General features: G+C 50.4%; 8 protein-coding genes across 9 annotated transcripts in view; 5 read left to right on the top strand and 3 right to left on the bottom strand.

Annotated features, from left to right (window-relative positions):
• Positions 1 to 2,892, top strand: part of Pmar_PMAR017637 (hypothetical protein) — a gene marked incomplete at both ends in the record, with an annotated part of 13,662 nt that extends 10,770 nt beyond the window's left edge. Inside the window, 12 exons of the mRNA XM_002776722.1 lie at positions 32 to 129; positions 188 to 346; positions 389 to 470; positions 517 to 591; positions 867 to 1,009; positions 1,062 to 1,186; positions 1,236 to 1,559; positions 1,609 to 1,836; positions 2,004 to 2,137; positions 2,184 to 2,326; positions 2,376 to 2,522; positions 2,822 to 2,892. Of these exons, the coding sequence (XP_002776768.1) occupies positions 32 to 129; positions 188 to 346; positions 389 to 470; positions 517 to 591; positions 867 to 1,009; positions 1,062 to 1,186; positions 1,236 to 1,559; positions 1,609 to 1,836; positions 2,004 to 2,137; positions 2,184 to 2,326; positions 2,376 to 2,522; positions 2,822 to 2,892 (1,729 nt within the window). The remainder of the gene's footprint in view (positions 1 to 31; positions 130 to 187; positions 347 to 388; positions 471 to 516; positions 592 to 866; positions 1,010 to 1,061; positions 1,187 to 1,235; positions 1,560 to 1,608; positions 1,837 to 2,003; positions 2,138 to 2,183; positions 2,327 to 2,375; positions 2,523 to 2,821) is intronic.
• Positions 2,893 to 3,366: 474 nt separating this feature from the next.
• On the top strand, positions 3,367 to 3,785 carry Pmar_PMAR017636 (small conserved protein, putative). The gene is made up of 3 exons (XM_002776721.1): positions 3,367 to 3,508; positions 3,559 to 3,638; positions 3,688 to 3,785. Exons 1-3 carry the CDS (start codon positions 3,398 to 3,400, stop codon positions 3,737 to 3,739), a joined length of 243 nt encoding a protein of 80 aa, XP_002776767.1. The 5' UTR covers positions 3,367 to 3,397; the 3' UTR covers positions 3,740 to 3,785.
• Positions 3,786 to 4,081: 296 nt separating this feature from the next.
• On the top strand, positions 4,082 to 5,288 carry Pmar_PMAR017635 (conserved hypothetical protein). The gene is made up of 9 exons (XM_002776720.1): positions 4,082 to 4,168; positions 4,218 to 4,274; positions 4,321 to 4,390; positions 4,433 to 4,518; positions 4,565 to 4,631; positions 4,678 to 4,844; positions 4,892 to 4,952; positions 4,996 to 5,114; positions 5,159 to 5,288. Exons 1-9 carry the CDS (start codon positions 4,103 to 4,105, stop codon positions 5,201 to 5,203), a joined length of 738 nt encoding a protein of 245 aa, XP_002776766.1. The 5' UTR covers positions 4,082 to 4,102; the 3' UTR covers positions 5,204 to 5,288.
• A 270-nt stretch (positions 5,289 to 5,558) lies between these two features.
• On the bottom strand, positions 5,559 to 6,820 carry Pmar_PMAR017634 (zinc transport protein, putative). 2 transcript variants are annotated; one of them, XM_002776719.1, is made up of 3 exons: positions 6,066 to 6,820; positions 5,885 to 5,997; positions 5,559 to 5,779 (listed from the first exon to the last, which is right to left on the bottom strand). In XM_002776719.1, the coding sequence occupies exons 1-3, from the start codon at positions 6,799 to 6,801 to the stop codon at positions 5,723 to 5,725; spliced, it is 906 nt and encodes a 301-aa protein (XP_002776765.1). In that variant the 5' UTR covers positions 6,802 to 6,820; the 3' UTR covers positions 5,559 to 5,722. The 2 variants fall into 2 exon arrangements, with proteins under 2 accessions (XP_002776765.1, XP_002776764.1); XM_002776718.1 differs by having other exon boundaries at positions 6,069 to 6,820.
• A 494-nt stretch (positions 6,821 to 7,314) lies between these two features.
• Positions 7,315 to 8,460, bottom strand: Pmar_PMAR017633 (Zinc transporter, putative). The gene is made up of 3 exons (XM_002776717.1): positions 7,751 to 8,460; positions 7,595 to 7,707; positions 7,315 to 7,540 (listed from the first exon to the last, which is right to left on the bottom strand). Exons 1-3 carry the CDS (start codon positions 8,436 to 8,438, stop codon positions 7,472 to 7,474), a joined length of 870 nt encoding a protein of 289 aa, XP_002776763.1. The 5' UTR covers positions 8,439 to 8,460; the 3' UTR covers positions 7,315 to 7,471.
• Positions 8,461 to 9,834: 1,374 nt separating this feature from the next.
• Positions 9,835 to 10,801, top strand: Pmar_PMAR017632 (Zinc transporter, putative; the record flags this gene model as incomplete). The annotated part of the gene is made up of 3 exons (XM_002776716.1): positions 9,835 to 10,522; positions 10,566 to 10,678; positions 10,733 to 10,801. The coding sequence occupies 3 exons, from the start codon at positions 9,835 to 9,837 to the stop codon at positions 10,799 to 10,801; spliced, it is 870 nt and encodes a 289-aa protein (XP_002776762.1).
• A 2,089-nt stretch (positions 10,802 to 12,890) lies between these two features.
• Positions 12,891 to 16,162, top strand: Pmar_PMAR017631 (hypothetical protein; the record flags this gene model as incomplete). The annotated part of the gene is made up of 10 exons (XM_002776715.1): positions 12,891 to 13,325; positions 14,508 to 14,693; positions 14,904 to 15,070; positions 15,121 to 15,175; positions 15,222 to 15,340; positions 15,392 to 15,470; positions 15,515 to 15,621; positions 15,671 to 15,857; positions 15,899 to 16,027; positions 16,070 to 16,162. The coding sequence occupies 10 exons, from the start codon at positions 12,891 to 12,893 to the stop codon at positions 16,160 to 16,162; spliced, it is 1,557 nt and encodes a 518-aa protein (XP_002776761.1).
• Positions 16,163 to 17,599: 1,437 nt separating this feature from the next.
• Pmar_PMAR017630 (hypothetical protein) lies at positions 17,600 to 23,069 on the bottom strand (the record flags this gene model as incomplete). Its single annotated transcript, XM_002776714.1, has 29 exons — positions 17,600 to 17,641; positions 17,684 to 17,785; positions 17,836 to 17,922; positions 17,967 to 18,073; positions 18,118 to 18,182; positions 18,241 to 18,317; positions 18,365 to 18,423; positions 18,468 to 18,591; positions 18,641 to 18,696; positions 18,741 to 18,884; positions 18,934 to 19,001; positions 19,184 to 19,364; positions 19,418 to 19,570; positions 19,619 to 19,758; positions 19,916 to 20,113; positions 20,164 to 20,286; positions 20,507 to 20,652; positions 20,693 to 20,755; positions 20,803 to 20,902; positions 20,949 to 21,016; positions 21,066 to 21,211; positions 21,264 to 21,383; positions 21,778 to 21,837; positions 22,165 to 22,249; positions 22,297 to 22,398; positions 22,450 to 22,661; positions 22,706 to 22,773; positions 22,816 to 22,885; positions 22,934 to 23,069. The coding sequence occupies 29 exons, from the start codon at positions 23,067 to 23,069 to the stop codon at positions 17,600 to 17,602; spliced, it is 3,102 nt and encodes a 1,033-aa protein (XP_002776760.1).
• Positions 23,070 to 23,988: the final 919 nt, after the last annotated feature.

Genomic DNA, 23,988 nt, shown 5'->3' with positions numbered 1-23,988 from the left:
AGGCGGCGCTATAATGCGAGATTCGTTTTAGTTCTTTGGCGAGCCACCTGCAAGCTCGAGGAATCGACGCAGGCTACCATGTGGGTACCATGCGTATGATCACGTGGTTGACGAAGTATGGTGTCCAGAGTAAGCGTCTTCTTGTGCTCCTCTGCTACTTCTGCTGAGAGTATTACGACTTTATCAGATTACATGGTCAAGCGCGTTGTTGATCTTGTGGACTTCGGTGTGGATGGTATCACACCATACACCAAGGGGGATAGCTGTTTTCAAATCGATGCTCTACGACTGGCCATCCAGTTCGGCCCTGAGGCTGACTTTGATGGCCCCGAGTTTAAGGAGTTCAGTAAGCACTACGGCTAGGGCTCTCCTAGGACATGAACTGTAGTTGCCCTGTTCGATGAGTGCATCGGTACGTCCCAGGCAGTTCTACGAGACATCGGCAATGAAGCAAACTACGCTAGGTTTATGTAAGGCGCTCCTACTTTAGCGGCTGTCACTGCGTTTGTGTCTTAGGCAAGAGTCTGAGACTCATCCTGCGGTATTAAATCTTCGTAGGAAGGTTGCTGACTGGAGGACGCGATATATTGTGTAGGAGGTCAGTCGAGTTGAGTAGTATGCAGATATTACTATGGATTCCTTGATCCTATACTGACCTTGTAATACGCCTATCACTTGCTGCACTTCACTGACTGCTTTTCTCATACATGGCATGTGTTGGCCTTCCTAGTTCTACAGCGTTGTTTGCGGTAGTTGTGAATACCAATGACTGCAGCGGCGGCTCGTAAGAGGTGTGAGTCTATCTTAAGGCTTCAGCGGAGGTGTTTTCGCTTATACTGTAGCAGAGTGCCATGCATACGGCTCAGGTTCGACCCCTCTACGACATGCTACGCCTCTAGAGGGGATCTGATGGGTATGCTCAGTAGAGCTCAGAGGGGAGTCATAAGGGGCGATCATGACCAACGACAGTTGGATCAGTTGGAACCTGCTCAGTTCAGTCGACTATGTGGTAGTTGCTTGCTTTACTTGTTTCACTCACAAGCAGAGGAATGCTTAATTAGAGTACTTCGTCCCAAGTAGCAGTAGCAAGAGTAGTGCTGCCTTATGCCGTATGTATCCAGCCCGAGCCCAGGCCTTAGCTCACAGTGCTGTGGAGTACCAAGCAATCTACTCGGATGTCGACCAAGTGGGTGCCGTCTCTGGCGAGGCTGTTGTCTCCTTGTTGCTGGTCTCAGCTCCTGAACTTGGTAGAAGCTCTGGCTCAGCCGGCTGCTCTTGGTGCCCTCTCGCCTCTGACTAGAAGAGCTCTTGATAGGATCCTTCTGACTCGTCTGCGACAGTGCTCTTCCTACGAGCCTGATGTTAGTGTGCGGTTCATGATCGCCACTTGCAAGATCGGCTGTGCTTCTGAGCTGCTATCCCTCCTTAGAGGGAAGGGGTTGGTCCCATCTAGTCTGGCCCTCTGTATGGATGCCCTTGCTGCTTTATCCTTTGTGAATGGTGATGGTCATGAGCATTGCGAAGGTATAGTGGAGGATCTACGAGCACAGACCCGAGTGGTGAGGTCGTCTTGAGCATTGTGGAGGTATGAGCGTGATGCTTTTGCAGTTGCTGTCAACAGTTGGCACGGTCACGACCGATACCAACCCAGTGCGAATCCTCAACCTCTTCGCAAGGGCTCCGGGTGGGACCACGTCAAGCAAGTCTCAAGCCTTCCTCCGCTATCTCGCATCACAACGGATATCTCCCTCTATCGCGGCATACGTTGAAGTTGACGATTGGATCCAACTTGTGCCAAATTTGGGTTTCATTGCTCAAGGGAATGGCAGTCCGGCAGTAAGAGTGCGGCTGTAGTGGTTTATGAGGATACTGGTTTATTCATACCATCACAGGTTGAACACAACGCGTTGTGCGCATTGTTCAGTATTGTGAGTTCTAGAGAGTTAGTATGAATATTGAAGCGCACAGCGTTTGGAGTTTTCATTTCAAGTACTCGTGCTCAGTCACATACGACACTGCCAGCATATGTGGTACGGCTGGTCTTGCTACTAGTACGGGAGACTTACCCACGACTGAGATCCCTCAGTGCTGAGCAGCTGTTAGCGATATCATCTGGGCTATGGTCTAGGCCCGTCAAGTGGGGTTGTAGGAGCTAGGGGGTTCTTGCCAGGTTGTGGGGGTAGGTACAATGACGATTTATACAGTGCCACGCTGGTGGAAGCATTGTTGCAGTATAAGGCTGGCTTGACTCCACAACAATGGGCGTTGTTCCTTCGCCACATCCAATACGTTCACGTCTCTTTACAGCGTAGAGTTTACACTCAGGGTGAGAGTTTACATTATTCACATTTCGATCCGCATTCGAAGTGTCTCAGGTCGTCCCTTCATCCCTCCGGAATTACCGATTCCCGAATCTCTCGTGAAGGAGCCTATCCGACCTACATTGAGTTCTAAAGTGGCCCGAGGCCGTCCCGTACTAAGCGGGTGCCAAGCAGTGCTACGGCCTCGGAAGAACGAACAGTGTTGGTACGACTACCCCCGACAAACATGCGTTGACGACATGAGTGTTTCCGAACATTACCACCACAGTGTTTTTCGTTTTCAAGTGGCATCATAGCATGCGGGTCTTTGGAGGCTGTCGAGAATTCCTAATCATCTGCGATAGTGTGGAATTGCATGTGCCCGGTGAGAAGTGAACATCAGCTTTCCATCAAGACTGCGCGACGGGGGATGTGCCGTATGTGCTGCTTGCACTTGAGCTATATGGTGCCTCCCAAATTCTGAGATTCCATCGATCAGACCGTAATAAGTCTGGAATCAGGCTTTTCTTTGGGGAGAGCTGTCGCTGTCCTCGTACTGAACATTGGAGGGGAGACCGTCAGCGTGCCTTAAAGGTTGTGTTAGGAGTTTCAAAGTCTTAAATTGGATGTCTACCTCTGCTCTGTTGTTGAGACGCATTTTCTTCAAGGAATGGAAAATAGTAGAGCCAAATTCGTTGAGTATGGTCGGCTCTCCACGCGAAAGCATTACCGTTGAGTTGTGGTTTAAGGCCTCTGTCACATTAAACAGGCCTTGATGGAGAGTTTCTCAGCTTGAGCTCGTATCACCCAATCCATGCTGTTTTCGCGCGAGTCTAATCGCCTCAATCACGGAGTGTCCCGCTCGCTCTCAATCGCTCACGTCATTTAGCCTTCCTCATTGTTCTCAAGCATCCTCTCTTGTAACGCCAGCCCTACATTTCTTAGCTTTCTGGTTCTCTATTCCGCTGAGAATCCTGTGTAATTTGTGCCACTTGCATCGTCAAAGCTATCATCGCCATGAAAGTTCAGTCGGTGGTGGTATTGTCAAGTTACTGTTGTTGTTGTCAGTTCATTGTCTATCGATCTCCGAATTCACCATGGGAAGAACTAACGCTTGTGAAGCTCAGCGTAAGCGTATTGATAATGCAAAAAGGCAGGCTAAGCACTCTGGGAAGGGTGGAGATTCTCAACTGAAGAACAACGCTGCCGTAAGGCCTTGGACGATCTCCCTTCTTTTCCAGTGCCTTCCCTCTTTCAGTCCCAGACTCTAATGTGTAGTATCTGCAGGCAAACATTCATGTGCACTCAGAAGAAGCTTCTTCCTTCTCACGCTGAGAGGTAGGCATCGCTTTAATAGGTACTTGTGAATGACTGTTTTCATGTTTAGTAAGCATCCTAAGCAGGCCTTTGCCGATTGCTTCCCGGGCGTTACTGTATAAGAGCGTTACTCATACCATCACTTGTTCACTTCCTCATTATCGGAACTGTGGTTTCTTTCCCATATCTCACCTTGTGTTTAGTAGAACCAGTGAGGTCAGGCATGGCGTGCTGGAGCTGATACTGACGGGTGTAGGGTCGTATACTACTATGGAGCCTGGATGCAGCAATAGACTTTGGGCTGCAGTAAACCTGGGTCTGTGAGGGTCATGCCCATACAGCCGCGATGGTATCAATGTAATGTTGTAACTCATCGTTAGATCGCAGACAGAGTAGATGGAAGCTTTGATACAGGATTCGGTATCGCATGATCATATATCCATCCGAGGTTGTTGTTGTTGATAATCTGGTCAAACACACCAAGTATGTCGTGCTGCCCTACTGATAAGACCCAGGCCCCTGGCTCTGGCTATGAACCCAAGGGCACTTTTGTAATAAACCATGTCGGCTACTGTTTGTTATGTGGTTGAATTCTGCCAGACCACTATAGCTGGGCTGAAGTGTTATACTGTTGGCAGTGGTAGGAATGGGGTGGGGGTAAGTAGCCAGCCTTCCTCTTCCCTCTCACTGGTGCTATTATCAGATTCTGGCTATCTACGACATTTTCGGTATGCACAGTAATACCTGCGAGGAAGCTGATCGCTTGTCGGAAGGTTAGTCTGCGGCTCCGCTTGGTGGTCCACCTCGAGTGCTAGGCCTGGAGGACGCCTTAGTGGTCGCTCCTGACTTCTTCCATGGGAAGCCTTGGCCTGCTGATAAGTTCCCTCCCAACACTCCAGCTGTGAGTTGGCGTCACTTGTCTATTGTGCATCATGATGCCGTCTCAGCTCCAAAAGGAGATTGGCGAATGGTTGGGCGGTCCAGCTGCACCGGCTGCTCAAGTCGAGCCTGCCAGTGAGGGATCACCTTTCAACCAGCGGGGAGGACAAGCCTTTTTCAGGGGCTGTGGCAAAGTATATGATCGAAGAGTGCGGAGTTAAGAAGTTAGGCACTATCGGTCACTGCTGGGGGGCCAAGGTCGGCGTCCTCATGGGGACCAACCCCCCGGAACTACGTGCCCATGCGGGCCCTCATCCGAGCTTCCTCACTAAGGAGGATGGACTTAACGTGAACTCGAGAGTTGTTTGTCTAGATGAAAATGATATCGGGGTCAGGCCAAACTACCAGCACTGTATTTCGAGACTAAGGATGACGATCTCGCTGCTTTTGAAGAGGGTAGGGATGTGGGGAAGTTGTCACTAGGGATGTCTGTGGTTAGGTGTTCGCGAGGCGGGGGTTAAGAATGTCACGGTGACTAAGTACAAAGATACCTTTCATGGCTTCCTGGCTGGTCGCGGTGACTGGTCGCAACCCGATCAGAAAAAAATCAGTGACAGAGTAGTTCCCATCACCTGATTCGTCACAACATTACGTCCCCTCAGGCTATCGCCGAGCTCATCGACTTTTACAGGAAATGGCTGTTGTAGAATTGATTACTTCCCCCACGATTTTGTTTCACTTCTCACAAATGACGACTTTTCTCCACGTCATGCGAGTTCTTATTCAGTGATTTGCACTTAGGAAAATCACACGTGGTTTCAGTAACCACTCATGTTGTTCTATGTTGAAGCATCAATCATCTGTATACCCTCTATCTCTCAATTCTGAGTACAACCAAATAAGATATTGGAACTTCACTTATGTGGATTTCGGCCAGATTGAATCTTTGATAAACATCTTGTTTCGTTTTAACGGGTGATTAGCACATCCATTTTTGCGATAAGCTCAAGATGAAAACTGATAACCCAAGGCGAAGATTGGTTATGGAAATGATCAGAAGGTACATATAGACGAAAAATAGACCGATGGGTTAGATATTGAAGCAAACAAACACATCCTTCAAAGACACAAGGAATAGTCATCAACATAGTATCTCGATAACTCAGGAACTGAAGCAGATAGTGTCATCGTGGCGTTGTCACGGCGACTGCAAATGGTGACAACGGTCATGTCCATATGGCCAAGGCACTCATTGCACCATAACCGACTAGTAACGCCACGAACTGAGAGAGAATACCAACTAGTGAGGAGCTAGCTAAAGGCAGGGATACACTAGACTACTACCACTACATTCGGTATCACATACGCATGGCTACACCCACTACTACCTTCCAGATGATATATGAGGAACCCGGTTTGAATGACATAGGAACGAACTCAAGAGCACCAACGTAAAGGAACGTGCCAGCTGCCAAGGCGCTACAGACACCGCTCAATACCTCTGACAAAAAGCAGACCGAATTCGATTACACTAAACACGGCAGAAGGGAACCATCTGAATGCTACTACTACCTGTATCGCTTTCAGCAGCCTCAAGACCCCAACCTATGGCAATGCCGGCTGGGGTCATAAATGCAAAGATAACACTAAAGATGACCATTCGCCACTTGGAGACCTTGGCTTCAATGAAAGATGCGCCCAATGCATAGGCAGCCAGACCCTTGTGAATTGCTATAGCAATAAGGGTCGAGGCTATCTGTGATGCATTGTTACTTGCACCCAATGAGAGACCTTCGAATATAGAGTGTACCGATAGAGCTAGGAATATGAATATTGCCGAGGCTTCGGACATGTTCACATCGTGGTGATGCATATCTTTGGAGGCATCGTCATCAGCAGAAGTAAGTTGAGATGATGTGGAGATCTGCGATGACTGAGACTCGATATCATGAGGGTGTGTATGACTCGCATCACCCTTGAAGAGCTTAGGGGACTCTTCTTTCCGCTTGACCTGGTAGACATCGACAGACTGTTCGATCATCAATAGTATTATGAACATTATACCACAAAGCATGTAAGGGAAAGGGTAACCGTTCATTAACTCTGTTAAATTGGCCAAGCTCTCAACAGAATCCGACAATAGATGGACAAGGCCAGTGGCGAGTAGTACTCCTGCTACCAACGCGCAGCTTATCTCATACAGCTTTGTTTGGGATATCCACCGTGACAGGAGAATGCCGATGAAACATACGACGACGTTGATTGCGATGGCAAGCCCTTTCCACAGGTCCAAGTCGGACGACATTTAGACAGAAACAACCCTTACAACAAAGCCATCCCTCCTGATGAGAACGATTAACGTTGCCAATACCGCAGGACCTACGACTAGCCCATACCACAACGCAACGACATATGTCAGATAGAGAATGATCAGATGACACTACCGCGTACATGGGACGAGTGTACACAAACAGTGATACCGATGAAGATAACATTTGCCGTATCTTCATCGGATAGTTAACTACCATAATGACTGTGTTGCTAACAGAAACTTGCTGCCTTCTACACATTCGTGCCAGAGCCCAGCTCTCAAGATACAGACAGCACCGCCATGATACAAACCAAGCATGAGGGACACGTCGCTAGACGGTAATAATAACCACGCAATAGCGTATTCCTGCACATGAACGGATAATACGTTACAACATCAACTGAGAGCTAGCACTGCTTTCAGCTTCGAGAGTGGAATACCACAACAGGAAGGGAGAGAGTTGACTACAGACAGTCCCCAATCGAACACAACAGTAATTATATTTATTGAGAAGTCTATGTAGATAAACACTATCCTGTTGGAAGGGCTCACGTGACACATGGTGTCGTTAACCCGAGAAATGAGAGAAAACGATGGAAGTTGGATAATTTGACCTGGGAATCACATTACTGATTCGAAACGTGAAGTCAATGACTGTGATGATTCAACCATGAACTTCAGCCCATATAGGAAGTATAGCCATCAGCGAGAAACCAGCTATGAATGATAGGACCTAAGAGAACTATCGAGGCGAGACCTAGTCAGTAAGAAAATATGCCGGTATTACCTTAAATATGAATCTGCCCCTATCGTGCCTAAATGTAACGGGGAAGAACTCCATGACACTGACGTATATGAACGTGCCAGCAGCCAGGGAGTTGGCGATACCACTGAACAAACCTGAGCTTGCGGGAATGAACAATCATTGGGCTGATCGACTTACCTGCACTCTCTTCACCACGACTACCGAGCCAACCAATGATGATGCCAACCGGAGTACCCATGGCAAAAATGAGTCCATATAAGAGGACTCTGTAACGACTAACCCGGGCCTCCACCATATTGGCACCGAGAGCGAAGGCAGCCAAGCCTTTATGCGCCAATATAGCCACTAAGGTACCGTAGAGGTCGTCAACCCCAGAGGCAACCCCAGTGGCCATACCTTCCAAGATAGAGTGGACAGAGAGAGCCAAGAATACGAATATTGCCGAAGTCTCCGAAAAGACGTTGGAATGCATATCCGGCTCTAAAATTCGCTCATCCGAATCTAAATTATCAGATGGACGTTTGACGGGGACTCCATCGCATAGGCGTTCAGATAACAAACTTTTCCGTTCGTACCACACATGAACACCTTCCTCCACAATTGCGAGGAACGCAACGGCCATAGCACATAGGAGGTAGGCAAATGGATACCCGTTGAGGTTATCCAACGACCACGACTGCATCCCTTCAACTCCTTCAGGAAGGCTATGAGTGAGGCCAACAGCAAGCAGAACACCACAGGCCAGAGCACAACCGAGAGGGAAGAGCTTGGACTTTCGGGAGTAGAACGATATACACATTCCCAGGACTGCTGTGGCGAGTGTGGCGAAAATGGATATCAACTTCCAAACCTCGAGAGGAGACATTGGGTAGGCTCAAAACCACGCTAATTCAAAGAGATGAATTCCTACACTAACTCAGAGAAATGAACGACAAGATATCGCGTACACTTGAGATCTTCATATATCTCAATATTATAGTCAGTCCTTCCCCAAGCATGAAGCCCCGATTATGAAGTCCTTCAATTGACCCATTCAAGAGGGGCGCCTACTTGAATGCATTCCCGACGCTACTATGATCTTCAAAGCAGGGACGCTTTCACGCATGATCTGTCCTCACTACACAGCACGCATGCACACTTGTCCACCGATGCGGGGCGGCTATGCCACTCGCTCCACTACCGTAAGATATGCCTCAGGACAATCCATTTCGATGTTAGTAAGGTGATCTTCGTTCGGGGGAAGATGTGCGATGGCTGAAGTTGAACGCGACGTAATATGTTGCTATGTGGGACTGTGCTGTATGTTTGGTGGTAGCGTGCTACAAAAAGGTGCCGCTCTCTACCGCACAAACTGGTCGAGCATCAATAGAACCTTAGGTTGTCGAACGTCACTTGGACTCCACCTGTTGGAATGCCCAATAGGAAGTGAAGGATAATAATTCACCTCATGGTGAGAGGTAACGGATCCGTGGGGTACCGAGTATGTATGGCATTTGTAATCCAAACTCAGGATGGCAGGTAGGATCTTAAAAGTGAGTTCTCCTCACTTCGCGATGCACTCTCAAAGACAGTATGACTAGGTGTGTCGGGGGTTGCCTTGATAAGGCAGTACACGGCTTTGCCCGTAAGGCGTCTTATGGGCACGCTAGTAATCGTGTGCTCGCGCAACTTGTGTAATTGAGTCATTGTTAGGAAGCGCGTATTTCTGCAGTAATTCAGTGTAACCCAAAAGACGACGGCTGCACGTTCTATTCCGGGCTGCTGCGTTATCCCTAACTTGGATCTTCTCTCTACTCTTCGTCGAACTTCACCCTTCATTTCACGCGCACGCCCTGAATATCTCTCCGCGTCTCCCGAAAGTTTCGGGTTTCGGCCGAAACTGCTCGCCTCTGTATTCCTCTCCGAGTGTTTTACGCCTGTAAACTACCCGGCGGGAGTCTCCCGTTATCTACTACCTAGAAAGTACTGCCTATCTAGGATTGTGTCTCAGTCGCTTCCGTTGTCTCAAGGTGCACCAATCGGTGCGCCAGTGCGAACTCATTTCGGGTACCAAAATTCCTTAATTTCCGAAGAACTCCTGATATTTCCTTTTTTCAAATAAAAGTCGGCTTTGACTCTGCACCTCGGGGGAGTCCAGTGCTGCGATCCCCACCGGCTCGTTAGTGGAGAGCTTCTGTACGACTGCGAGCTGCCCTCACCATGCTTTTTCAAAGTGCTGTCTCGTCTTCTTCGCGGCTCCAGTTTACTCTTGCACGTATCTAATGTCCTCTCTCGAGGTTTGGAAGTTGATATCCATATTGGCTACATTCGCCGTAGCAGTTCTGGGAATGTGGATATCGTTCTACTTCCGAAAGTCCAAGCTCTTCCCTCTCGGTTGTGCTCTGGCCTGTGGTGTTCTGCTTGCTGTTGGCCTCACTCATAGCCTCCCTGAAGGAGTTGAAGGCATGGAGTCGTGGTCGATCGATAACCTCAACGGGTATCCATTTGCCTACCTCCTATGTGCTATGGCCGTTGCATTCCTTGCAATTATGGAGGAAGGTGTTCATGTGTGGTACAAACGGAAGCGTTCGTTATCTGTACACCTATGTGATGGAGTCCCCGTCAAATCTCCATCTGATAATTTAGATTCGGATAAGCGAATTTCGGAGCCGGATATGCATTCCAACGTCTTTTCGGAGACTTCGGCAATATTCGTATTCTTGGCTCTCTCTGTCCACTCTATCTTGGAAGGTATGGCCACTGGGGTCGCCTCTGGGGTTGACGACCTCTACGGTACCTTAGTGGCTATATTGGCGCATAAAGGCTTGGCTGCCTTCGCTCTCGGTGCCAATATGGTGGAGGCCCGGGTTAGTCGTTACAGAGTCCTCTTGTATGGACTCATTTTTGCCATGGGTACTCCGGTTGGCATCATCATTGGTTGGCTCGGTAGTCGTGGTGAAGAGAGTGCAGGTAAGTCGATCAGCCCAATGATTGTTCATTCCCGCAAGCTCAGGTTTGTTCAGTGGTATCGCCAACTCCCTGGCTGCTGGCACGTTCATATACGTCAGTGTCATGGAGTTCTTCCCCGTTACATTTAGGCACGATAGGGGCAGATTCATATTTAAGGTAGTATCGCTATCTTGTCTCTTCGCCCATATCTTCCCTCGATGACCCTCGTAGGTTGTATCATTCATAGCTGGCTTCTCGCTTATGGCTATACTCCCTATATGGGCTGAAGTTCACGATTGAATCCTAAGGTATCAACGGTCATTTATAGTCTCACTGGAGGCCTATAATTTCTGCTTTGGTCCTTTTTCATTTTGAGGATCTGAATCTGCTCGTGTTTTTGCGATCGCGTTTCATGAATCGTCATTTTCTGTCATTGGTCGAAAATCAGATCGTTGTTCCAGTTCACGACCATTCTCAAATTCCTGTTTCGTTTCAATAGCTGGTGTTCGCGGGATGCAGTTTCTATGCAGCCTTCATGGTTGAAGTATCATTGCCGCCAACTTGTCGTTACTATGCATGCTGGCAGGGTGATTCCGTCTATCGATGGTCCAACTAAGTGATATACAACGATACTCCATTATTTGGCTTACGAACACTGCGGAAGGACTGCCTGATTCTCCTATGCGCCGAAAAATTTCGATGGGGTTTTTTCGATCACTCTGTACATGTATTACCACGTTTTAGGCCCGGGTGGCTCGGCTCCGCCTGAAATCATCAGTCCCTCGTTTGCTATTGCCGCGGTACTCAGCATGGCATGGACTGAGACGACACCTGGCTGGTCGTGCCGCTGACGTCAGTTCTCGCTAGCCTATCATGTGTGGTTCACAGCGAGACTATCCCAACATAGCCATTCGACCCGTAGTTATTCGATTCCCCGGTAGAGGGGCAATCATCACGATGATACTACCGTGGGAACTAGGCGGTTATCGCGCAGCGCGGATCTGGGAGAACAGCCAGGTCCCCGATTGACCCTAGCTGCCGCCAGCGGCATATCCGATGTCCATTCTTATATGATACACATGAGATTGCTGGTCATTCCTAAGCCGTTTCCAGTCGTATTTTCCTCCGCCTTTCTGTGTCATTATCACGTCCTCTGCTCCTACACCAGATCAGCAGTCGCTGACTGTCGAGGGTCGACTAGCAGCCGTAGAGGAACAAGTGAGGCACCTACGACTGGAGGTAGTGCTCCCTATACCATTATCTACCTCACCGCTCAAGCTTCCATCTCGAACATCCTCAGTAGACGACGTAGCGGCTCGTACTCCAGGTAAACACTCTCAGTATCGCGCATGAGTTATTGAAAGCTCCTGCCGATGGTACCACGCCGGATAAGTCAATCCTTTCGGAGATCAAACAACTACGCTCTAGTGTACTACCACAGCTTATGCTACCCGCCCAGCATCAATTATCGCGAACAGGTGGCCCAGCTCCATGGAGAGCTCAAGAGGGTTTCATCACTGGTTCAGCTGGACCACGGTAGCCCGACTCCTTCCATCGCTACAATCCTCAATGCTCCCTCTGGTGATGAGCAACAGCAGTCGGTGACTAGCGAACTGACCGTTCTAAACACATCTGACAGTGCTGCCGAGCATGGTAAAATTATGGGCTTGGGCTCACTTTGAGAACCGTACAGAGTCTGAGTCCTAGTTAGCGTATGGATACTAGCTTGAGTGTCTTCAGAGTCTCCACCTTTCTCAATTGAGAGTCAACACCAGCATGCAGGTGATGGCAAGGCTCTGCCACCTGCTGCTGAGGTACGCCGGCTGCTGGAGTATCTCACAACGACGATCATCATGTGCCTACTTCAGTGTTCGACGCCTCGTCCGTCCGGGTCCACCTCGCCATCACGAAGGGTCTCTACTGAGGAGGGCTCCAGACGGCTCAGGTAGAAGGATAGTTGCAGGTGGTGGCTGTCGTATTCTTTATCATCTTAGTACTCCTGGGACGGTATCTCCACATAGGGTTACAGCACGACGAGGGTCTCTCGCCTACACATTAAGCTTACTGAAAGATTCGAAGGTAGGCTCCTGCTCCAGGAGGAGCAGCCGAACCTTTTGTTCATCCCTTCAGCTCTCCAACGGCGCGGGAAGTCTAGCAGTGGGAGCCTCTCGGAGATCGTCGGCCTCAACTACTGTACTCATACCATTTTAGTACTACTCCTAAGCCTCGTCGTTTGTCTGCAGATCTCATCACGTCGATCGTCGGGAGCCCCTAGATCGGGATCCATCTCAGACGAGAAGCCATCGCATGTGACCACAGACCATCTGGTGGATGAAGCTTTCTCCAGAATTAATGCTAAGTATGGATGCTAGTACTATTCCGTGTCACCATGGTGATGTGCAGGTATGGCTCCCTAGGGGCTTGCATCGAATCTCTATGCACAGAGGAGGCTGACTTTGATGCCTCTACAAGGTTCGAGGCCCTCGATTTCGCGGCCATTATAGAGCAAGTTGGTATGACTCAGAAGGAGGGCCGTCGGTTATTCCGCATACTGGACACTCAACGTGTGGGGGTCGTTGCTCTTGAGGATCTTGCCTTGGCGGTAGCGGGCAAGCTGCCGCGTCGTCGCTCGAGTGTTGGATCACCAAGACCCCATCCGAGGCGTCGGGCGAGTGCATCTCCAAGCGTTGACAGTGGTCGTAAGGGGTCGGCTGGGACCATGGCCCAGCCCTCTACGGCTGTCCCTACTGTCAAGAATCCGGTGGTGCAGTGCAAGGTTAACCCGCCTTCTGTTCCTATGGCCCCTCAGAGTGGTACCAGTGAGGTACCAGTTGTGCTCACCCCTTCCTATCTAGGGCAGCAGTCTAGTTTGGTCAGAGAGCCCAGGGCGGTGTACTCCCCTTTCAGGCCCTACGGTTTGCCACCATCATTACTACCAGGGCTTTCGGCATCGCCGATTTATGCTACTCCCCTCCCTCCCCCACCTAAACTGTCATTGTCCTAAGTCCTTCATGTGTTCGCTTTACATGTGCTGTTGTGCTATTCGGCTTATGTCGTGTTGGAGGAGTTCAGGGGACCACCAAAGCAGTTGATTAACAGTTTATATGTCTGCAGTCAGAGAGCCCCTTCGGCGGTGCTATCAAGAAGGAACCTAAGGCATCGGGGATGCCTATCCTTATTCTGGTGTGAACTACCGTGTAGGGCTCAGATTGTTCAGCGTCACTATAAGGTGGGTACGACTGCTCATCTGAAATGCCCTTTGCTTGGGTTTTCGTCCCGATTGGAGTAGCTGGTCTATGCCCAGTGCTCATCAGCATTTGCGACTACTATTCCAACACTAAACTTGTTCCAATACGCAGCGTTACCCTCTAAGCAGGAGCAGAAGCAGTAGTGTTGTGCCTCATTTTGGGTGACATACTTTCCGACACATATATGGATGCTCTTCCTCCTCAACCATCATGCACCTTCCGAGATGTGGGTCCATACCGTACACTGGACCCTACTGCTGGTAGGGTCCTTCAGCAACTCCTATTCATCACTTACTGAGGATCCGCATGTGTCAATTGTCCCCTCCTCCTCCTCCTGCCCATGGTGATCACTATGTCATTGTACCCCCCTCAATGCGCTATTCTACTAATCATAGTTCCACACCTCACGAGAATTTGTATGGCGTACGCAAGTGTACGTGACTTGACGTGACACCACGGAATGAAATCTCAAGGTTTTTTACATTCCTGACCTACCTCGCTGTAACTCTGGCGATGTTATATAGCGACATTACAACGCCGAGAGCCATCGGTCATCGGAGTCACTTTGACACATATCATGGAATAGATTGTGAAGGGAAAGAGCGCGTCGGGAATTGTAGACTATTTTTGATCATGGCATCGTCATTTCCCTCGTCTGCCTTGGGGCCGTATGTGGGGGCAACACCCAACGGGGAAGTGCCTGAGATGATCGAATGCCTTCCTGATGATACCATCGACTGTACTACCCCTTCTCACAGATCTACCTCGTTATGAATCCTCAAGGTAAGTACTGTGGCTCGATCGTCGACGCGGAGGATTGGCCGAAGCATTTGAGACATGAACACCATACGAGGAGGGTCGCTGCCCATTACCGAGCTGAGCAGCGGGAGTCAGTGAGGAAGTATCCTGATGGTCAATTCCTCATGGACAGCAATTACATCGAGGTAGCATCCGGTCGGTCGTTGATTGTTCCGTTGACAGTAGTGGCGTTGCTATAGTTCTTCGACGTGACTCTAGCCGCTCAGGATACCCTCGGCTCGTGAGCATCGTCGTGATGAATAGGCCGTTGATGTGTCACGTGCCCGATGGTAGAATAGAACATGACGACGTTGAAGTGCATCCCTTTTATATCTCACTTTGTTTATTCTTCTTAGATCGGACAGGATAACTACTTCCGTTGTACACTTTGCAACAAGAAGGCTTATGGCTTCGATATGATAATTGAAAGCCACTGTACGAGTGATAAGCATAAGCGTGCTGTTGAATGGGCAGCTCGGAGTAGTCCTCCACCGACGGACAGGCGCTTTGGTCGCGATGCGACGTAAACAATCCATCTCCTCATTTATCTATAATAGCGTCATTCGTCTACAGGCCTGGTGACAGTAGTAATGAAGAAGGAGAATTCATGCGGGCTCAACGACTGAAGGTCATCAACTCCCTCGCTCCGTCTTATTTGATCATTACCCGTGTAGAAGGATGAAGAAGGGTGGATTGTGTGCACGTTGTGTAACAAGAAGTTCTTCGAAATCGAGAGCGCCAAGAGCCACTGCATTTCTAACAAGCACGTTGAGAATGTGAAGTGGGATGATGAGTACGCACACTGAGTGGCAGTGTAGTCCGGTCCGGCCACTGCTATCCTCAGTAACCGTCGACTCTACAGTCCTGAGCTTGGGAAGCTCACTGCAGACGGACATGACTTCGTACAGTCCAACTATCTTGAAGTAGTCTTCCCTCGCACCGGCGTAGGCTAGTGGGTATGGCTCAGATGAACGGCACCATGTTCAGCTGTCCGCTTTGTGACAAGCAGTTTTATGATATTGGTGAAACACGTGTGCACTGCGATGCGAAAGCTCATATAAAAGCTGTGAAATGGTGAGGAGGCATCGCTCCGTCGGCACTGGTTGATTCGTTTTTTGGGTAGGAAGAACTCTGATAACACTGAGAAGACGGATGATCCGGACTACAATGCTGCTTATAAGAAACAGTTTTACCGCACAGAAGATGGTCAGGAGGTCGCCACTGTGGCCGGAGTGATCGGCAGTGGTGAGGACGATGCACCTTGCAACTACCCCAATGAGTTAGTCAATCAAGGGTATCTCCGTTGCGAGGTGAGTCCGTCAATTTTTGCCGTTGTTATCATCTGTCGCAGACTTGCGATACGAACCTTCTGAGCTGGGATAGGTGGAAGGAACATCTCAACTCGAAGAAGCACTTGAGAAGACGGGCGGCCTTGGACGAGGAATACGTCTGCTACTGGCAGAAGCTCCACGCAGGAGGGGTGGGTCCAATAGGAGAGTGCTGAGAGGATCGATTGTTGCAGGTCGACTATTACTACGAACACCTATCCCAGATTTGGCAGTGGGGAGCAGTGCCAGATGGACGTATGAGGGTTAAGTTCTGTGAATGTCTGTAAATGCCTTCCAGGGCGCGATTCTATAGCGTACGGAAGAGGTGTTGAGTTGGTCATGAGGGGAGGCACCATAGGTATCCTTTCGCGTTAAAGATCGATAATTGATACTTCGGCGTTCATTTTGATGAAAACCCCGTAATGGAAAACGCCTCGGTATGGACCCAACAGTCGTATCCGCAGCGACGAGCTAGCGGAGCGGTGTTGTTGATGTCTGGCGAGGAGCTCTCAGCTTGGGTACTCCGACAGTGTCATGAGCTATTACAACGGAGTAGTACAACGGCGAATCAGTCAGTGGGCAACAGGGAGGAGGCTCGACATCAGTAGGACCATCGGACATACTGGGGGCTATCTCTCTTTGTTTAGGGCCTACCTTATCATGGACGCCTCTGAACTTCTCCACATTATCAACTGCGCGGTAACATCATGGACTCCGGATCAGCGAGCCAAGGCTGTCGAGAACATCTGTAATCATCCACCATCATCGAAAGATGCCTACAGGCTCGTGTCGGACCTTCTCGGGGTGGCCGAGCGAGCGGCGCGTTTCGGTGGACAACACGATGACGAACTGGAGGGTTCAGTCGAGCTAGTGGAAGTGTTTGTTTTCCGTGGTATTAGTGCGCGTTTAAGAACAGCCAAGGGGAATCTCCCCAAGGGGGAGTACGAACATCTACGCTCTCTAGCGTATGCTGCCATGGATGAGCACGGCAACTCTATGTGGGCCGACTTGGGCATCACCAAGCAACGGTCTCTGATTGGCAAAGCACGGAGGGCTGGGTTCCTCGGGGTCGCCAGTGCCCTTGCCTTGGATGCAGCCGTGAGCATGTCTCAATACTTCCCAGGCAGCTCCCAAGGTATGTCCAAGCTTATCGAGCTACTAGGCTTCCCATCATCACCCACTGGAAGACCATCGCCGTCTGTGCTTGGTAACACTCGAGCCACGATGAAGTCTGTACCGCGACCGTCGACCCCTCGGAGAAAACGTGCGACTATGACGAAACCCGATGGGGATCGTCGGAAGCATCGGAAGGGCAAGGCGCAAGGGCTTAGCATCGGCGTTCAGTCCCCGTGGAACAACGCTACAGAAGAGGCTGAACGGTCACTGACGTTACCACCACCATCGTCATCATCAGTAGTAGAAGTGGAAGGATGGAGGAGCCCTTCAATGATATTCTCCCGACTGTATTATGCCCTTGAGGAGATGATAGTGGGGAAGGCCCAACCTTCACCTACAATGCATCCATCACGACTACGACAACAACAAGAAGGAGAAGGATGACTGTTCTTAAAATGTTCTGTCATCGTGGGTCCACTTAGTTAGACGTTCATTATGTGACATACTTAAGAACTTCTTCCCGTGTCTTGTTAGTACACACTACATGCCAATACCCCCACTAGATGGAAATAACACAACACTATGTATGTTCGCAACGTAACAGTAACTCAGCCTATAGTCTGCACCTTATTGTAGTCGTAGTAGTGCACCTGATGATGCTCTATGGAAGTCTCCACCTTCGAAGCTCCCACCTTAGTTGGAACAGCCGTCTTGCTCTTCTTAGCATCCTCCTTGATAACTTTAAGTAGTACTCCGTAAGCTTGTGATTCCTCCAAGTCAGTTTGGCCGAGTATCTGGATTCTCCGCGGTGCGCAACAAAAAGATATCTTCGACAATTGCGCACCTTATCCTGTCCTATGCGGTTTTTATCCGGGAGAAGCCACATACAGTCTATCTTCCCATTAGAGGACTTGTACAGCGTTATCAAATCCTAGGACAGACAATATCAACTCCAAAGCCATACCGTAAACCCACCACATCACGCGGTCCGACGACACCAAGAGCCCCGTCGAGCCGAAGCCCTGGTCGTGGGGACACTATATGCGAATGATGTTCGAAGTCGATGCAGTACTCGGGGGCACCTGCACAGACATTCCTAATATGTTGACGGTTCCTCGAATGCCACCTTCCTTGTCAGCCTCAAAGTACCATCGTCGGAGCGTTCGTATCTCTAGGTCACTGCCAGACTCTCTGAGACCATGCATACAGGCATCCCAACCTGCTACAGCTGCTCACATTCCAACCCTACCTGAAAACGGTTTGGTATCGAGTTCTGATATCTCGCAAGTCCTCGAGAATCGGCTTGTTGGTGTTGGCATCAACAACCTAATAACATATAATAATACAACATACGAGCACAAGGTCAAAGCCACCATGGCGTCCTTAGCGAAGAATTGACAAAAGTCAGCAAGCTTCTTCTCTATCGTCGGACCTGCGAAGTGATATATTCCATCAGCACCTTCCTCCTCCACTGACCTCGATGTTCGATCGGGACATTGTTGGGGATCTTCTGATTGAATATCTCGTCTGTGAAGTTGACAAGTTGGCAGCAGTTGAATGTCATCGCCACGGCCTCCTCCTCATCCTTCCTCATCTCCTCCTAGAATTGGATCCCCTACCACCGCACCAAGGCCTACCATGAAGCTCACCTCTGCCTTTTGGGGCCCTTGCGCTGCATCCTTCTCGGGTTCGGACTCTCCAGTACCTATCGACCGAGTATGTGAGTACTCACAGGGCCGCCGTCCTCACCTTTAGAGTTCTCCTTCATGGCAACAAGCTGTCGCATGAGCTCCAGATTCTCATGCCTGAGCTGCTTGTTGACCTCTTCGAGCTTCCTAACTCTCCGACGCAGTTCATCAACATCAGCATGATCCTCAGACGTTCTCCGGGATTCTAAGGGACGTACCGTATGCCCAACTATAACCACGCGAATAGCGTTTACCATGCCGTGTGGGCTCATCTCGGGACCTGCTTCTACGGCGGCTGCGGCGCTCATCTCGAGACCTGCTCCTACGACGATCGCGCCTGTGGTGCCTCTCCCTAGATCGGCTACGACTATGTCCCATGAGCGTAAAACGGAGGAATGTCGAAGGCACAGTACAGCCGAGAGGTTCGAAGCTCCCAACACAAAGACGACATAGATTCTAATCAGCTGAGAGATATTAGACTGGCTCAGTCGTCATCTTCATTACTCGATCTCTTCGATTTGCTGCGGTCGTTGCCTTAACCCGTTCCCATCGGGTGGGTTATGATTGTCGCCCTTCACCGGACCAGAGACACTGCTGGAAGTAGCCACAGGGACCAGTCGGGCAGTCCTCGACCAACGTCTCCTCCTTACGAAGTCCCCCATCCCCCGGCTCGCCGTCCACTGTCCTGAAGGGCATGGCAGAAATTATGCCTATCGTGTTCATGTTGCAGCCGCCCACCAGAAGCAAAGTCCCGCGCGTAGATCCAACCATCAGGATCAGTCTCATGGGTCTCTGGTCGGGCATCAACACGCCATAGTGATGACCATTGCCATACACCATCGCTCACGGGCGGCGGCAGATGGACGTCCTCCTTAGTCCGGCGGGACGTACCTGCCCAAGGTTCGGGCCCCAGGAACGGGAGGGCCTCTCCGGACATACCCGTCTCGTCGCTCCATGCATAACGCTCAACCGCTAGGAGATTGTCACTCCACTTGCCAACCCACCATCGCTGGTTCTCGTATACCTCGACTGTGATCGAGTTGTGCCCTTTGGATGACTCCTGGAGGGAGGATGCAAACCTGAACAACATCCATGTCAGTCGTCAAAGCCCTGCTATGAACAAGGGCTTGCAACCGCTGAGAGCCACTCCCCTAGAGGAATGCATAATCGACCCCTGGTTGAGACCTCGTCGATGGTACCATCACTACTGCCAGAAAGGATGACGACAGGACTCACATGGTGGAGCTCTTGCGGCGTTTAGTTGCCCTCCTGCATTTGAAAGTCTCATAGAGAGCCTGTGCCCAGTAGGTGTGGGAGAGGATAATAACGACGCATATAGTAACATGAGGTCTCGGTGATAAGAACAGCACGCATGCACATACGAGCAAGGCAGCTCGATAGGACACTCGAGTCGCCAAAGCCTCGGAAGCATGCCTGCCAATACAGAGCTAGGGAGGACAGAGGGATGAGCGGTGGCAGCCTACGCTAAGGTGTCGGCTTGCTCCTTGATGAAAGCGAGGTTAGCATCGACCTCATTGGGGGAGGTGAACTCTGAAGTACTCGTGGCCGTTAGATATACATGGCAACACAGAAGCAGGAATACCAGCCTGAGGGAGTGGGAGGGTTCGAATGAGATAGGAAGGAAGCTGTGACCATAGGAAGTCGCTGTAGACAATGGCTATGAGGAATAACCAAGTCGCTGAATACCCCAACCGCCAGGTGAGGACACCATGGACGAATTGCCATACATGCCGTATGCCACTGCATGCATATACATATCTGATCGGCAATAGGAAGTCACCAACCCCCACCTGGATGAGAGTCTACCTCTGTATAGACGCCACGGTCTCTCGAGTCCGTTCAGCCGCAGTGGTCTCGTCAGGAGGCTTCCCTATGGCCATCACAGCTTGGGCGGCAACGAGCTTCTTCAACTCCTCGGCGAAGTGCACCATGACGAGCCGTTCAGTGACGACCTGTAACGGAAATTCAAAATGACGATAGCAGTAGAGTTACCAGCTGGATGGACAGCAGTAGTCGGAACATGGGAGTGCCCTCACTTTTCGATATCAGGATGATCTACAGGGAACGTCGTGCTCCACTGGGACGCAGCTGGATGAACTCACACTGGACTCGGCCACCTCCGTAGTGGTCGGGACAGCTACCAGCGCATCCGCTAGGACCTCGTTGTCCATAATCCCACGACGATAGAGACATAGTCTGACCCTGGCATCAAGGGAATGCCAATAGCATGGACCTAAGATGAGCTCACTGACGGACATCTCCAAGGCTTGCTGGCAATGATAGCGACACGTCGTCGTTGAAGTCCACTGTCTTGATCTGAACAGGGGAGTCGACTCAGCCCTCCTCCTCCTGGTCTCAGCCTTACGTTCTTTGGTAGAGTCTTGGTATTGGTCTCCACCCCTTGACCAGGTATTGCCTCATCCGAGCCAGTATAGGGTTGGAACGCTAGGTATATGCTATCGTCACCAATGTAGTACTGTGCAGCAGCAGAGGTTACGCTGTCAACTAGACCTGAGTCGAGTAGCAGTCATCATCAGTACAGTGATCAGCCGGATGAGCCTACTCCCAGGTTCCGAACTAGGCAATAGTCGAGGCCTCGGAAGGCTCTGACATAGCAGCTCCAACGTGGCCACGTGGATGACCAGAGATTGGTCGCCATGACCGCCCATCGGCAGGGATGGTCCTGATGGTGACACCGGACCGCTGCTCCCTTTGGATGGTGGTGGTGACACGACGTCTTTCCCACTGGACTTAATGGGCATAATCAAAACAATTCATCTACTCCCAACATCCACCCCCTCAGCCGACTCAATTCCTTATCGTACACAACAGCATTCGGCATGGTGGAGCTCCGTAGAGTGCCTCCTGCTGCCCAACACGATGAGAGCTGCTGGGTTCTCTATTCTCCTATTCCCTCGCAGACTAGTACGGGGTGATAGCTCCTGGTCTGATAGTAGTTCACCCTCCACATCTAGGACTCCACCTGCATACCACCTAGCCGCCGCCGATGCCACAAAGTGGATACCACCTTCGATCCAATCGTATGTACCCCAACCGACCACCACTCCCTTCAGTACTTCTCAAACAAGCCTTTGCCCGATGATGTGGCCTGTCGCTGCTTCCGCGACCATCAGTTACTTCGAGGGATATATAACATATAGTGACGATAGAGTGGTGATAGCTACTATCAGTGAGCTCCCTCTGCACTGCCTCCTCATTACTAGCCGACACAATGGTGAATTCTGGTGCTCTGGTACTACTCAACTCGATAAGGCGATGCTATAATGAGAGAACAGTTGAGAATAGTACGATCATACAGGGTAGGAAGGGGGCATATAAGACAATACTAGTTAGAGTAGGCATCAGTCAGTACCTCCGTTGGAGAGCCTCCCAGGTGGTCTGTAGGTCACCTCTTGTACCTAGGTAGGGATGCTGGCTGGGAGAGGCGTGGTAACCCGAGTTACCAGGCCGGGACTGACGCCTCCATAACAGCCAAAGAACCAACAGTACTGCAAAGGCCGACAACACACGCACGCGGCGTCGGATGGCCTGCGAAGGGGATACGCAGACGACGATGGAAGGAGTATGTTCAGTACGGTGAGTTCATCTTGGGGGGTCCGGTGGGACTGCCCGAGCCTATCCAATATCGATTCTATATTATTCTCCTCGAGCTTGCCTGACTTGACGTAAGTAAGGACCTACAGAAGCAGCAAGATCGTCTGAGGTTTTTGCTGTTTCAGACTAACTACCCCCCTCAACCAGGACACTAGGTCAGTGGTACGGGCATAGACCATGCCACAATGGTGATAGATCTGGTCCAGGAACATGGTATGCATCTCCAACATCTGATTAAATCGACCCAAGGACTCAGCCGTGTTGGTGAACCACAGCTCTTGCTGCTGCCCTGGTGCCCCCATAAGCCCTCCAGGGTAGCCATAGGACACCCCACTGTAAAGGCCACCTGGTATAGACAATACCCAGGGCGGCGATCTCGGGCATGCTCACCTCCGTAGCCGCCATACATGGACCCTCCTCCTCCTCCATAGAGGCCCCCAGCACTACCTCCACCATACCTGCCATAGTCAGTACGCGTCTGTGACCCTAAAGTGGCTTACAAGCCCGTGGTCCCTCCACCGTATAAGCCGTACCCACTAGTAGGGTACATCGTCGTACTAGGTGATGCAGCTGAGATAAGGCATCTCTAGTTGGGTCCAGTCTGGTTATGGTTCCTACCTGGTGTTATACCAGACGTGGTATCAGGAAGGGCCTGCTGGTCAGCATCAGACGTAACTTGGGTGACTGTTGCCACCGTCGAGCCGCCGCCGGTGGATGATGACGACGACGCCTGCCACGGCTTGGGAGGTGCCATCAGATAGTAACTGAGCTGCCACGACTAGGGAACAGCAGAGAGCTCGAGACCAGCAGCTAATGCGAGAAACTCTGAGGCATTGATTGCACACAGGTTATCGGAGAAGGCCACGCATCTGAGCTTGCTGGTCGTGGATACGCTGGGCCGACAGGCTGTCGGTGCTGGTATGAACCTCGTCCAGGGTCTGGTTCTGACGATTAATATCCCTGTTCATCCCGACAGTCCTAATGGTACAAGGCGTTATCAGTCATTCCTGTATGGCCCATCAGTGCCCTGCGTGGATTCCCCCCAAGACGTTGCTGATCCCATCAAGGTGTTTGTCCAGCTCGGAATCAAATGTAGACTTCTGCTGCTGTTGCTGCTGTTTTCAAAAGGTACTCGAGGGTATCTCATCTCCAGGGAACTGCCATGGACCAGCCGAGGAGACGCTGTAACCTCCTCTCCCCTTTATTGACACGGCATGAGCTCCGTTATGAAGGTATCTCGATTGGGTTGACCACCCCACGCATTCCGCATCCTACCACCCTAGGAAGAGAGACCTTTGAGGAGCCATGACGATGTGTCAAGATATGATTCGATCTGACCGTCTTCCAAGGTGCTCACTAGTAACTATGGACCATACCCCACCTGTTGGCTGTTCTCATTGATCAGGTCAATCTCCCTGACTTTGGACTATCTCCGCTGTCCGAGCTGAACAGACGTATGATGCGAAGCTACTCCCGAGGAGGGAGGTGGCATCAACACTTTTACTAATCTCACTACAGTTAGTGACCCTTAATGAGCATGCCGATATTTCTGATGAAAATTCTAAATTTCAGTGAAGGTGGTAATTTCAAGTCATTGGACCATTCTCGTTATTCGAAGTGTGCTACTACTGTACTAGGTCACATGGATGAACCCTTTATACGCTCGAACTTGA

This window comes from Perkinsus marinus (assembly GCF_000006405.1).
Source record: "Perkinsus marinus ATCC 50983 genomic scaffold scf_1104296953018, whole genome shotgun sequence".
Classification (NCBI taxonomy): Eukaryota; Perkinsozoa; order Perkinsida; family Perkinsidae; genus Perkinsus; species Perkinsus marinus.
Note: the sequence above shows the minus strand (reverse complement) of the source record. Positions and strands in the feature narration are given on the sequence as shown.

Coding starts and splice junctions, on each gene's coding strand:
- Pmar_PMAR017633 (XM_002776717.1), bottom strand. CDS start 8,438: ATGTCTCCTCTCGAGGTTTGGAAGTTGATATCCATTTTCGCCACACTC. Junction 7,708..7,750: donor TCGTGGTGAAGAGAGTGCAG/GTAAGTCGATCA, acceptor CCGCAAGCTCAG/GTTTGTTCAGTGGTATCGCC. Junction 7,541..7,594: donor GGGGCAGATTCATATTTAAG/GTAATACCGGCA, acceptor TAGTTCTCTTAG/GTCCTATCATTCATAGCTGG.
- Pmar_PMAR017634 (XM_002776719.1), bottom strand. CDS start 6,801: ATGTCGTCCGACTTGGACCTGTGGAAAGGGCTTGCCATCGCAATCAAC. Junction 5,998..6,065: donor TGCTGAAAGCGATACAGGTA/GTAGTAGCATTC, acceptor GCTTTTTGTCAG/AGGTATTGAGCGGTGTCTGT. Junction 5,780..5,884: donor CCTCATATATCATCTGGAAG/GTAGTAGTGGGT, acceptor ATTCTCTCTCAG/TTCGTGGCGTTACTAGTCGG.
- Pmar_PMAR017636 (XM_002776721.1), top strand. CDS start 3,398: ATGGGAAGAACTAACGCTTGTGAAGCTCAGCGTAAGCGTATTGATAAT. Junction 3,509..3,558: donor AACTGAAGAACAACGCTGCC/GTAAGGCCTTGG, acceptor TCCCTCTTTCAG/TCCCAGACTCTAATGTGTAG. Junction 3,639..3,687: donor CTTCCTTCTCACGCTGAGAG/GTAGGCATCGCT, acceptor TTTCATGTTTAG/TAAGCATCCTAAGCAGGCCT.
- Pmar_PMAR017635 (XM_002776720.1), top strand. CDS start 4,103: ATGTCGTGCTGCCCTACTGATAAGACCCAGGCCCCTGGCTCTGGCTAT. Junction 4,169..4,217: donor ATGAACCCAAGGGCACTTTT/GTAATAAACCAT, acceptor GAATTCTGCCAG/ACCACTATAGCTGGGCTGAA. Junction 4,391..4,432: donor AGCTGATCGCTTGTCGGAAG/GTTAGTCTGCGG, acceptor CTCGAGTGCTAG/GCCTGGAGGACGCCTTAGTG.